Source organism: Papio anubis, chromosome 6 (genome assembly GCF_008728515.1).
Source record: "Papio anubis isolate 15944 chromosome 6, Panubis1.0, whole genome shotgun sequence".
Taxonomy (NCBI): Eukaryota; Metazoa; Chordata; class Mammalia; order Primates; family Cercopithecidae; genus Papio; species Papio anubis.
The window spans coordinates 41,093,323-41,106,300 of NC_044981.1; the positions used below are offsets into that span (position 1 = coordinate 41,093,323).

Here is a 12,978-nt window from a genome sequence, read left to right on the forward strand (position 1 = left end):
AGAATATTTTCCTGATTTTAAAAGTTATAGGCAAAATAGTATTTCTTCAGATTTCTTTTGATGAAGTAAGTATGTTAGGTCAAAAATATTATTTTCCTCTTATTGGCTATGGAGGGGAAAAAATTCTGGTTTTAACCCTTTAAAAGTAAACGTGTTTTGTGTTTTTTCCCCCTCTGTTTACATTAAAGTTGGTGCCATAACAGTGAAGTTAAAAGATATCTAGAAGGTGAAAGAGATGCTATAAGGTAAGTTAAAGATCCTCAAAAACTTGATTGGGGTGGGAGAAAGGGTGGAATCAGGATATAAGTGCTGTATTCCTTCAGAAAGTGACTTCTCACGCCTTCAGTGGTTCCAAAAGGTTGAGATATGTTGCCTTCATATTTTCTTCTTAATCTAATGAGAAGAGTCTATCAAAGTCAGAATTATGAACATAAATATACTACATTCTTGGCAGAGAAAGCAAATAACAAAGTTATTATATTTTAGCAAATAAAGTTACGTATATTATATATATATATTTGCTTTAAAAAATATAACACATCTCCTAGGTTTTTCTTAGCTCTATTTTTTTCTGTCTTTCATTATGGGAAAACTCTTCAGAAGTGTGAAGAGCAAAATAATGAGGCTCCACATACTTGTCATTCACCTTCAATAACTATCAGTCAAATCATGGCCAGTCATTTCTTATCATTATTTTTCCTTCATTTCTTTTTACATTAATTCTATTCTGATTCTGTAGTAAAGTGTGCTCTACCAGATCCTAACAAGATGTGTCTCAACTGTTATTGTACAGGTTGCGCATCTCTAATCCAGAAATCTGAACTTCGGAATGTCCCTATGCGCATTCCTTTAAGCATCATGTTGGCACTCACAACGTTTCAAATTACGGAGCATTTCGGATTTCAGGTTTTAACATTAGAGATAGTCAACTTGGATTAACAGTTGAGATGCATTTGTTATGATCTGGTAGAGCATGCTTTACTACAGAATCCAAACAGAAGTAATACAAATATTCCAAACTCTAAAGAAATTCAAAACCCAAAGCACTTCTGGTCCCAAGCATCTCAGATAAGGGATACTCAACCTATATCTCTTAGTTCTGGTAAATACACCGTCCATAAAAGTCAGAAGACTAGAGATTATCTGTCCTGTTTGTTTGCTTTTACACATCCGGAAATAACACTCCAATTTTATTAGGTTGGACCACATGAAATGTCCGTTTATAAGTCAAAAATGGTTGAATATCCAATTTCATGTGATTGCACCCTGATGTCAGAAAACTCTTAATAAATGGAACAGTAATCCTCAACCAGAAGTATACATCAGAATAACCTTGGGAACTTGAAAAAATACTCAGGCCACTACCTACTGAATCTAATTTCTCTAAAGTTACAGCCCTAGCATGTCTATCGCCTCAAAATTCCCCCAAGTGATTTTGATACGATTAAGAACTACTGTCTAAAATAATCCCCCCTTCCGTTTAACTCCATTTCTTGTCTTGGCAATAGGTAAAGTAGTGAAAGGCCACACCGTGTTACCCGGGCTAGGCAGGTATGTGCACATGGAAGTGCCTCGTAGTATAATATGACCTAAATTAATGGAGCATTTTTTTAATTTTTCCCTTTTTTTCCAGATATCCAAGAGAATCTAACAAATTAATAAACCTTCCAGAGGATTACAGCAGCCTCATTAATCAAGCATCCAATTTCTCGTAAGTTTTGCTGTTAGCATTGAACATCCCTGCCACTGGAGACACCTCTCTACAAAGAATTTGAAGGATTTTGTTGTTGTTGTTTGTTTTGTTTGGGTAGAGAAATCATATTTTAGGACTTTATGAGAGGAGGGAGAGTAAAAAGGGAAAAAAGAAGAAACTTGACCAGGCTCAGTGGCTCACACCTGTAATCCGAGCACTTTGGGAGGCCGAGGTGGGTGGATCACCTGAGGTCAGGAGATCCAGCCTGGCCAACTTGGTGAAACCCTGTCTCTACCAAAAATACAGAATTATCTGGGCGTGGTGGCAGGCACCTGTAATCGCAGCTACTCGGGAGGCTGAGGCAGGAGAATCACTTAAACCCGGGAGGCGGAGGTTGTAGTGAGCCAAGATCGAGCAATTGCACTCCAGCCTGGGTGACAAAAGCAAAACTCTGTCTCAAAAAAAAGAATAACATCTGTAGTACTCTATACTACGTAACTTATAAAAGCATCATTTCACTGTGTTTCAGAATAAGACATGGAATGGGAGTAGGAGGAGCAAGTTCGATTCATGAATGTTTAATAATTGCACCTAAAGTAATAACAGCCCTTAGTAATTTTTTTTTTTTTTTTTTTTTTTTTTTTTGAGACCAAGCCTCGCTCTATCACCCAGGATGGAGTGCAGTGGTGCCACCTTGGCTCACTGCAACCTCCGCCTCCCAGATTCTAGTGATTCTCGTACCTCAGCCTCCTGAGTAACTGGGATTACAGGCACGTTCCACAAGGCCCAGCTAATTTTTTTTGTATTTTTAGTATCACCTCGGCCTCCCAAAGTGCTGGAATTACAGGCGTGAGCCACTACGCCCAGCAGTAATTTTTAATATAGTATCAAATATTTAACATACAAGCAGCATAAAGAATAATAGGGGAGGCTGAGGTGGGAGTATCACTTGAGCCCAGGAGTTGGAGGCTGCAGTTAGTCATGATCGTGCCACTGCACTCTAGCCTGGGTGACAGCGAGACTTTGTCTCAAAAAGAAAAGAAGAATATAATAATGTAAGAGCTTAAACATTACCTAGACAGTTGAAGCTCCCCAGCTGTCTCTTCTCTGTTGCCTCTTCCTCCTCCCTCTGAAGATACCTACTATTCTAAATGGAATATTAAGCATTCTATTCCTATACATTAACCATAATAGGTTTTTGTTCCTAAACAGCATATATGGTTATTTTGCATGTTTTATTTTTTACTCTTTTTTTTTTTTTGAGACAGAGTGTCACTCTGTTGCCCAGGCTGGAGTACAGTGGTGTGATCTTGGCTCACAGCAACCTTCACCTCCCAGGTTCAAGTGATTCTCCTGTCTCAGCCTCCCAAGTAGTTAGGACTACAGGTGCGCGCCACCATGCCTGGCTAATTTTTGTATTTTTAGTAGAGACGGAGTTTCACCATCTTGGTCAGGCTGGTCTCAAACTCGTGACCTCAGTTGATCCACCCACCTTTGCCTCCCAAAGTGCTGGGGTTACAGGCGTGAGCCACTGCACCCAGCTGATTTTGCATTCATTCAGCATTGTTTCTAAGATTTATCTGCATTGACATGTATAACTTTATTGATTTTTCACTGCTCTACAGTATTTTATTATATGGCAGTGGCACCATTTATCTTTTTCTTCTATTGATGATTTTATTTATTTTTTTCTCCAGTTATTGATTCTTTTGAGTGTTTCCAGTACATGGTCTCTGTATATATGTGCAAGGTGTTTCCTATTCCTGATTCTAGGAATAAATTTGCATAGACTGTAGGATATACGCTGCTTTGGCTTTACTTGATATTGCAGAATTCTTTTCTGGGCTGGTGTTTTCTTCACTAGCTCTTTAGCCACTCTTTAGATCAATGACTTGTGGGTTTTTTATCCCTTGGAGGTGCCCCAAATCAGGTGGTGATAAGAGCAGAGCCCCAACTCTGTGCCTTGTGTGTGGATCTCTGCTGTGCTCCCAGAGTTACTGCTGCCAGACTGAGCTGGAAGGGGAGGATGTAGGAGCCTGCACAGCTCACACCTACTCCTGTGGCTCTGGAGTGGGCATCTTCCTGAGGTAAGGACCTGCAGGGGCTTTTTGGCTTTGGATCTGCCTCCGTATCTGACTGTTAGGGTGTCACAGGAAACTATTGCATTGCCAGGAATTTTGAGAGCACTGTTCTGTGTTTGATTCATTCCAGAAACATGGAGCTCCTCATCTCCTCACATCTCACATTTGGCCCGTGCCAACTCTGTGTTGGTTCTTTTATTGTCACCATTCCCACTCCTCTTCCCCCAACCATAGGCGACAGTTCTGTTCTACTTTTTTCACGTCTCCCGCTAACATGAAACCTCTGATTTTGTGTACAAATCCAGTCAGAATTACTTTGTTGTGTCCTCATGTCCTCATGGCTTTTGGATTTTACCTCCATTCGTACATATTATCACAACTCTACATGCCAGCTTGTGATTAGTGACTACTGTGTACTAGGCATTGAGAATGCAATAGTCCGCAGTGCAAAGATCTCTGCCCTCATGGATGGAGCTCGTTTTCTAATGAGAGAGAGGACAAGCAAGACTGACAAGAATTTAGATAGTGACACATGCTAAGGAGAAAAAATAAAGCAGGGAGGGGAATATGAAATGGCAGCTGTGGAGATAAATTTGAGATTTAATTTTAGTAGATCAGGGAAGGCTTCCTAAGAACATGACTTCTGAGTAAAGCCCTAAAGAAGCGGGAGAACATTCTACTCAGAACATTCTGCACAGTTCCTGGGGTAGAAATATGCCTGCCTGCTCAAGGCAAGGAGGCTCGTGTCACTGGAGTGCTGTGCACAGGTGAGAGAATCCAGGGCCTGCTGTGTGCTGGTGACATCTCTGGGCGAGGTGGAAGCCATTCCAGGGTTTGAAGCAGAGGTGTGACATGAGTGTGGGCTCCTCTGGAGCTTAGGTTATATCCGTAGCTTAGTCATCCCCCCAGGACCTTGACAATTTCGTATACATATTGGGTCCTCAATAAATATCTGTTTAATTGCACTGAACTGTTAATGCCAGAAAAATGCAAATCTCTCAAAGGAATCAGGGACCACAAATTTGTCTCGATTCAACCTATTTCCTAGTTTGTGCACATTTTTTAATGGATAATTTCTTCATAATAGTGGTTTAAATAGCAGTACTATAAGACTTCATTCTATTTGGAACTGAATACAAACGTTGGTTACTAATGTATAAATGTATAACGTTTGGATGATCTCTCTACAGAGTACGGGAATGTCAGGTGCTATTTTTAGCCGGGAAAACCAAAGGCTGTTTTTATTCTCCTCCTTACCTTGATGACTATGGGGAGACCGACCAGGGACTCAGGTAAGAACCCATCCTAGTCAGCTGACTCAGGGCCCGCAGCACCCTTCAGGATGTGTTGACGTCCTGAGGGTGGAGGGCTGAGGTGGTTCTGGAAGAGGTGGCTGTGTTATCAGTGGAGTCTTCCAGCAAGGGTGCCCTGGCAGCCTGGTGTGGTGGTCTTTTCCCAGCCTTCAGAATGCCATGAGGAACATCAGGATAGGTAAGGGAAGAGAATAGGACAGAGTACAGCTTTATTCTATTTATCACTCCAAAGAACTGTTTGAATTGCCATATGGCATCCCAGCTCAGAGCACTCCAGGGATGGCCCACTGTGACTTGTGTGGCCTTGTATAGAGGAGGCCTAGTGTTTGAGAAAATCTTAATTGCTAACAAATGTGCTTATTATACTAAAATCTGGGGGACAAAGATTTAAAACATAGAACAACATAACAATATTTGAGGCTAAGTTACTTCTACTCTGGTAGCTTTAGTGTATTGTAAGCTAACAATTCCCTTCCCCCAAGCACTACTAAAGAACTTCTTTTAGACCATCTCTTTTGTCTAAAGGAGATAGAAGTTTTAACCTCCATAGATATGCCTGTCCAGCCTTGAGTAGCAGATGTTGAAGGCCTAGAAACCCAAGCAAGGTAAGTAGATGAGCTGCCCCAGGCGCTGAACTGCGAGGCTCTGCCCATGTGCCACCCAGTGATGGTGTCCCCCACTGTTCTCAGCATGGGCTGTTAGAGGAGGAGAGTCTGGTTAGTGAGTGAGAGGATGGCTGTGCTCAGAAACAGGAGCAGAGGTACCTGGCTCAGGGCACTGGTCCCAGGCAGGAACCCACCAAAGCTTGCACTTGTGTTTAAATTGGACCTGGAAGTTACTCTCAGTTGATTGCTTCACTGAGAGTGTGGCTGAAAGATTGCATCTGGGGAACGTTTCTTTTCTTTTCTCTTTTCTTTTCTTTTCTTATCTTCGCGCTCTTAGTAAAATCTATGAGGAACATTTTTACTCGTATAAATCTTTCACCTTCTCCTCTGCCCCCTTTCCTTTTTACGTGTTACCAACAAAATGGACAATGAATTGGTAGTTTTAGCCTCTCAACCCAGACCCTCCTGATCCCCCGCAACCTCTATTCCCTCACCTCATTCTGAGTAAGTGTGGTTTGTGTATCTTTCCTTCCTCTTTCAGCATTTATTCCCTTTTACCTGCTCTTGGCAAACAGAGCTAGTGTTTTTGTTAATAGCCACAGTCAGCTGCCACACAGAAATGTTGCAGGGAGTCTAAAACCAATAACTTGTAACCTAGCCTAAGTCAGGAAGGGTTGGATTATAATGGAATAAACAGAACACATTCTGAGTGACATGTGTCTTCTCTTTCTAGACGGGGAAATCCTTTACATTTATGCAAAGAGCGATTCAAGAAGATTCAGAAGCTCTGGCACCAACACAGTGTCACAGAGGAAATTGGACATGCACAGGAAGCCAATCAGACACTGGTTGGCATTGACTGGCAACATTTATAATTATTGCACCACCAAAAAACAGAAACTTGGATTTTTTTAGCCCAGTTGGCTTTTTAAGAAAGAAAGAAGTTCTGCTGAATTTGGAAATAAATTCTTTATTTAAACTTTCCTTCCCAGTTTTATAGTTTCTGGTTCTGAGGACTGATGAAAATCATCTTCCATCAGCAGATTTTCTTGCACTGTTTGCTGTGCCCCTCAAATATAACGTCTTGGGTTTTAAGATCGAGCAAGGAGCTTCTTTTCCTAGATTGGATCCCCGCCCCTTTGTGGGGGTCTGACTGCATAGTCCCAGCCATTATGTGATATTTCACGTTATTGATGATAGTGAACTGTGGGTCTGAAGCTGATTCAACGGAGGCAGGAAACAAAGTCTCTGTGGTCTGTTGGGTCATACTTCCTGGTTTCACTGAGTGGCCCAACACTGGGACTGGGTTGGTGTCCCCTCCACTGACAGGACCTACTCCTAGGAGCAAAGTGGTTGATTGTGAAGGCAGTGTTCCCTTCTCTCCGTTGACTAGGAGAGAGCTGGGGGACACGCATGCGGAAGGAGCCCGTGGAGAGAAGGTGGCTTGCTACTGTGCTGGCTGGTTTTTCAGGGCTGTTGGAGGGTTTTTTTTTTTTCTTTTTTTTTATGGCAAGACTTTTGGCTTTGAGAAAACTCACTTAAAGGGCTTTCCAAAAACTTAGGGTGATCTTAAAAATTAGGATATTCTTTTAGAATTAGGAAGAAAAATTAGGATATTCTAAAAGAGTATGGACTAAAAATTTAGGATATTCTTTGAGAATATCCTAATATCCAGATGAGAAGCCTTCATTCATAAGATCTGGTTGTTTGGGCTGTGGCTGACATAATTGATGTTTATTTTGGCCTTTGTCACATCCAGTTTCTTTAGCTTTTAAGGTAAGCTGCTTTTGGCTTTTTTTCAGATGTTCACCAAGCTTAAGTTTAAAATAGTAGGTATTCTAAAAGAGTATTCTAATTTTCTTATCTGTATTCTTTTAGAATATCCTAATGTTTCAGACAGTAATATTCTCTTGTTATTTCTAAGGCTAAATTGGCAGAGTATATCATCTAAAGTCAAACACTAAAGAAGGTGAGAACCCACTCCCACCCAGCCAGCATTTCCTGGAACAGACAAGCTGCTGCTTCCTTGCTGGCTCACTTAGTGCATTCCTGGGATGGTCTGGCACCCAGGCTTTTTATTCTTTTTGAAGATTGTTCTTACTGAGGTGCCTTCCTAGAACAAGAGCCACTTACAAAATGGGTTATAATTATTATGTACCACACAACTACTATTGTTTGATGTATGATTGCTGAGAGCTTGAATACATGCAGAGAGTGACTGAAGACTTAGTAGAGGAATAAATTCTGAGCCTGTCTAAGGTGGGGCTAAGGAACAAGTGAATAATAAGAGGCTCTTGGATTTTTTTAACCAATGCAAGTGACCCTTTCAATCAGTTTTCTTTGGATTACAAGTTTTGTTCCACTCAGCTACCAGTCAACTAGGCACTGTTCCACAGTATAGCAGGAAGAAGGTCAGAAATCCGGACCTGAGGCTAAAATAAGTGAGGATATAGAAGCCACATTCCTCTGCAAGGTAGTGTGTGAGAGAACCGCCCCCTCTTGAGAGGAGGATGACCCGTCACCATTCTTGCTTGGGACTGACTCACCCAGCTGAGAGGAGAACCAACAGGAAGAAAATTCACATTTGAATCCAGCTCTCTCCCCCTTTTTCTGGCCTTCATAAGATCTGGTTGGTTGGGCTATAGGTGGCATAATTCATGTTTATTTTGGCCTCTGTCACATCCAGTTTCTTTAGCTTTTAAGGTAAGCTTCTTTTGGCTTTTTTTCATATGTTCACCAAGCTAAAATTTAACATAATAAGACCAGGTTTCTCTCTCTACAAGTGGATTATAAACATTTTCACCAAATCAAAACAATACTCAGCTTTCCGGCCCGACTTCCTAGGAGCCTGGAGTTAGCAAAGGGTGTCTCTGGATTCCATTCTCTGAGAATATCACCGAGCCTGGGAGAAGATGAATTTACATGAAATTGCAACATACACACCTTTTTATTTTCTGGTGTTGAGGTAGTTGTCTTTCCTACCTTACAAATCATGTTAGTTTTATGATTTGTTCTGCATGTTTTATGTTTATTGTAGAAATGTTTATATAACATGCTTTCCGTATCAGGGAAAATCATATCTGTTTAATAAATTGGCTATAACTTTAATATCTGTGGACAACTTGTAAAATTTGGAATGTATCATATGTAAAAAGTTTAAAGATATCCAAATAAATGCTTTAGGTGTTGGCATTACTTTTCGTTAGCATATATCTTTCTGTTTCGTTTTACACACTTACCTGCCACAGCAGTGTGCCCCGTGTCACCTTGCTACAAATATAGTGGGATATCTGTATTAGCTTTAAATTTAAGAAGCTTATATTATTAGTGTCAATTATGGCCATTAGCCAAACTATCTTGACCTTCCCAGATAAAGTGTGATCATCATTTCAGCTGATTAATTTCATATTCATTAGCCATGACAGTGTGACCTTTCTGGACCATTTCGGAACTCAAATCACTGGGAAACAGGGCACTCCAAGACCTGTGTCTGGGTTTAAACTCCTGTTCATCCTTACCTGGTGATCTCAAGGTCCTTGTCCTTACATACTCCCCACTTCCTGCTTTTGAGAGAGAGATAGGAAGGCAGCTACGCTGTCTTCCTAGGAGAGTCATTGTCCATGAGAATTCTGTTTTTTTGAAATCCTCTTGAGAGCATCAAACTAAAACAGCAAGGTTTCCATTGCACTCACCCTGCCTCCTGGTCATTAACGCTGCTCCCAGCCTACTGCCTTCGCTACTCTTTGTCTTTAGTTCCAGGAACTCATGAAGCCCCTTCTGACTCGTTCCTCCCTCTCTTCCTACTCTTGGTTTTGGTGGTGGTGGTTTGGTTTGGTTTTTTTTGAGAGACAGAGTCTTGCTCTGGCCCCCAGGCTGGAGTGCAGTGGCACAGCCTTGGTTCATTGCAGCCTCAACCTTCTGGGCTTGAGCAATCCTCCCACCTCACCCTCCCCAGTAGCTGGTACTATAGGCACATGCCACCACGCCTGGCTAATTTCTGTGTTTTTTGTTTGTTTTTTGCTTTTTGTTTTTTTTTTTTTTTTTTTTTTTTGTAGATACGGTCACACTGTGTTGCCCAGGCTGGTCTTGAACTCGGGTTCAAATGATTCTCAAGCCTCAGCCTCCCAAAATGCTAGGATTATAGGTGTGAACCACTGTCTGGCCTGTTCCTGCTCTTGTTTTTTAAGTCACATTTATTGAGGTATATTTTACAAACAGATTAACTTTTTAGTGTACAGTTTTATACATTTTAACAAATGCATACAGTTTAACAACCACAATCAAGAAATAGAACAATTCTGTCATCCCCAAAAGTCCCCTTTGTAGTCAGCTTCTTGCCTCATCCTGGCTTCCAGCTACCAGTGCTTTTCTCTCCCTTTGTTTTGCCTCTTCCTGAATGTGATATAAATGGAATTGTATCATATGTAGCATTTTGAGTCTGGCTTCTCACTAAAGAAGAATGCATCTGGGTCCTCCCTGTTGTTCCTTTGGATTGCTGAGTAGCATTCCGTTGTAGACTTCTGGGCAGTTGCCAGATGAAGGGCATTTGGGTGAGTTTGGATGATTGTTTTGGTGATTGCTGCAAACATTCATGGATAGGTTTTTGTACAAACCTGAATTTTCACTTCCCTCAGGTAAATAGCTAGAAGTTGTCACTTACATCTTAATCCTCCTCTTGACGCCATCCTGAGAGCTCAGCATTCTCTAATCTCTAACTTTGCTGTTTACACTCCTCTGTGATGGACAGGATAAAATGCTGTCAGGAGTTAAGGTCTGACATGTTTTTCCCCTTCCAGCCAATCTATCCATTGTGACCTGGGAAGGCACCTCTCTCTTCCCTGGACTTTCATAGTATTCGACAGACACTTTTCTCTTCCTAACACAGTGCTGCTGCCTGCCTGCCTGCCTGCGCTGTCATTGAGAGCCATCTTTTTAGCCAGTAGTGGATGAAAAGCCCTTTCTTGGTCCACGATTGCCCCTGGCTAAGCTGCAAACATGCTGGCTTAGCATAACAGGTGCCCGAACGAGGAGGGGCAGGGGAGCGTGCAGAGCGGGCACCTAATCTTATTAACCCATATTAAGGTTACTAGGGGTTTATTTACTGGCAGCTCAGTCCTGGGCTTGAAGCATGTTGTAAAGAAGCTGTGGGTTCTGGAACTGAGGCCAAAAATTCCAGGACACAGCTTCCCAAATATTCAGGATAGTCATCACCTGTTTCTTCACTATGGAGTGAGCATTTTAAAAATGAAAGTCCTAAGGCTCTGTCTTCACCCCTCACCCCTGTCCCAGGGCTATGCTGGCAGAACTTTAAAAGCTGGCTGGGCCAGGTGCAGTGGCTCACTCCTGTAATCCCAGCACTTTGGGAGGCCAAGGCAGGCAGATCACCTAAGGACAGGAGTTCGAGACCAGCCTGGACAACATGGCGAAACCCCATCTCTACTAAAAATGTAAAAATTAGCAGGGTGTGGTGGCCAATGCTGTAATCCCAGCTAGTAGGAAGGCTGAGGCAGGAGAATCACTTGAACCCAGGAGGCAGAGGTTGCAGTGAGCTGAGATCATGCCATTGCAGTCCAGCCTGGGCAACAAGAGCAAAACTCCATATTTGGAAGGAAAGAAAAAAAAAAACTGCCTGGGTCCCTCAGGAGAAAAGGATTTACACCAGCCCAACGAAAGACTGAAGTTACACACAAGCAAAAACCTGATAGTAGAGACTTCCTGGGCACTGGTAGGTGACCAAAAGGGATGGTCCAGGTTTCTCTAGCAACTACCGGCTACCTGAGAAGACCTGTTAAAATGCAGTTAACCCTAGGCCTGCTCCGAACCAATGAATGAGATATATTGTAGGGTCAATGCACTCTTGGGCCTCTCAACAACCTTCAGATGCTCAGGTTGTTCACATTTGCCCCTATAACCTGGCCCCGTAGGGATATTTCCCTGTTTGAGGAAATAATGTTTTGGCCAGAGGAGAAGAAAAAATGGCTTGGAGTTTTGCCTAAATTACTACATTAAAATTCCATGTATTCAGCTCTGGTTCAAACTCTAGCAAATGCTGAGATTATTTGGATATAATAATAGTCACTGCTATAATAGTCACTGTTGTTACAGGTAAGAGATGGCCAGATGGAGTGATGTGTTACGCAGGCCATGTTTCTAACAATGAGCGTTACCAATGCTTCCCTTTAGAGTGGGTTTCTTTTCCTTTTTGGCAAATACTAGCTGTAGTAGGGGATTCTGTGATACATGTTGAATGGGCTTAGTCATTTAACAAAAGTGATTTTCATACAGTATGAATTTTAATATCTGTTGACAGCTGTTAACAGCATATTTACACTTGTGGGCCTAGAGCAGCACTTTCACCATGGTTCTCAGCACTCTTGAGAGACGGCGAGAGCTCAGGGACCTTTGCCAAAGATGTCTGGCTCAGCATTTTTTCAGTAGGGATCATTCCTTGGCCTCAATGAGACTCAGAAATCTAATTAAACTTGGGACCAACGTCTGACAGGGTGTCCAGACATCTTGGATCTGGTCTTCTGCTTGGGGGAATTAAGCCCAGAACATACCCCAGGCAGCACCAGAAGTCTTATTTTCTCTACACTGAAGTTCTTAGGACAGCAAAGAACCCAAACTCAGTCCAAAGTAACCTATTCCCAAACACCATCGGTCAGAAGCAGAGGTAAATTATCTGCTGTTCCCTTTCTGGTTTTTGCCTTCTGGCTGTGGTCTCCAGCCAGGTAGGAATGAGCTCTCTTGAATATTCATCCAACTGGCGGAATTATGCTGGGCCCCGCCTTGGTCTGGTCACCAGGGTCTGGGAAGTCAGCAAAATCATTCCTTCCCCTGAAAGCTTCTCTTTCCTAAAGAAAGTGAAAACTCATGTATTTGCTAGCTCAGGAAGATGGGCTATCTCAAAGAATCTCCTTAGATGCAGAAGCATTCCAGAAATAGTGTTTTTCAAGATGGGTATCTTGGGGGGAAGAAACAGAAGAAGCTCCCAGAGAATTCCTTGCCCTTTGCTGTGGACAATTAGTGTTGTCCATAGGGCTGTGATGGCCACCTGTGTGGGTGTCCCTGGGCCCACCAACAGCTGAGGCCTGGTCTCCAAAGGGTGGACTCATGTCTGATTGTTGCTCCTCTTCCACAGCAGGGCAGCAGCCCACCCCAGAGCTTCCACAGATGAGCCACAGGAGATCACCCGGCACCCTAGGGGTGGTGTGGTGCTGGGACACGCCAGCAGCCTGACTTCCTCAACCCATGGTTCACTCCAGACTCAGTGACCAAGGGCATGT

At 42.5% G+C, this 12,978-nt stretch overlaps 1 protein-coding gene across 11 annotated transcripts in view; it reads left to right on the plus strand.

Moving 5' to 3' along the window:
* Positions 1-8,887, plus strand: part of UBR2 (ubiquitin protein ligase E3 component n-recognin 2) — a 128,222-nt gene extending 119,335 nt beyond the window's left edge. For 6 of the 11 annotated variants that reach the window (XM_009205176.4, XM_003897600.4, XM_021937285.2 and 3 more), the window contains 5 exons: positions 189-245; positions 1,634-1,711; positions 3,610-3,780; positions 4,965-5,066; positions 6,426-8,800. In XM_009205176.4, coding sequence (XP_009203440.1) covers positions 189-245; positions 1,634-1,711; positions 3,610-3,780; positions 4,965-5,066; positions 6,426-6,567 — 550 coding nt within the window. In that variant the 3' untranslated portion in view covers positions 6,568-8,800. Of the gene's footprint in view, positions 1-188; positions 246-1,508; positions 1,552-1,633; positions 1,712-3,609; positions 3,781-4,964; positions 5,067-5,612 lie in introns of those variants that run through there. The other 5 variants (XR_002521553.2, XM_021937282.2, XM_009205177.4 and 2 more) reach the window with 5 other exon arrangements.
* The last annotated feature ends 4,091 nt before the right edge of the window (positions 8,888-12,978 follow it).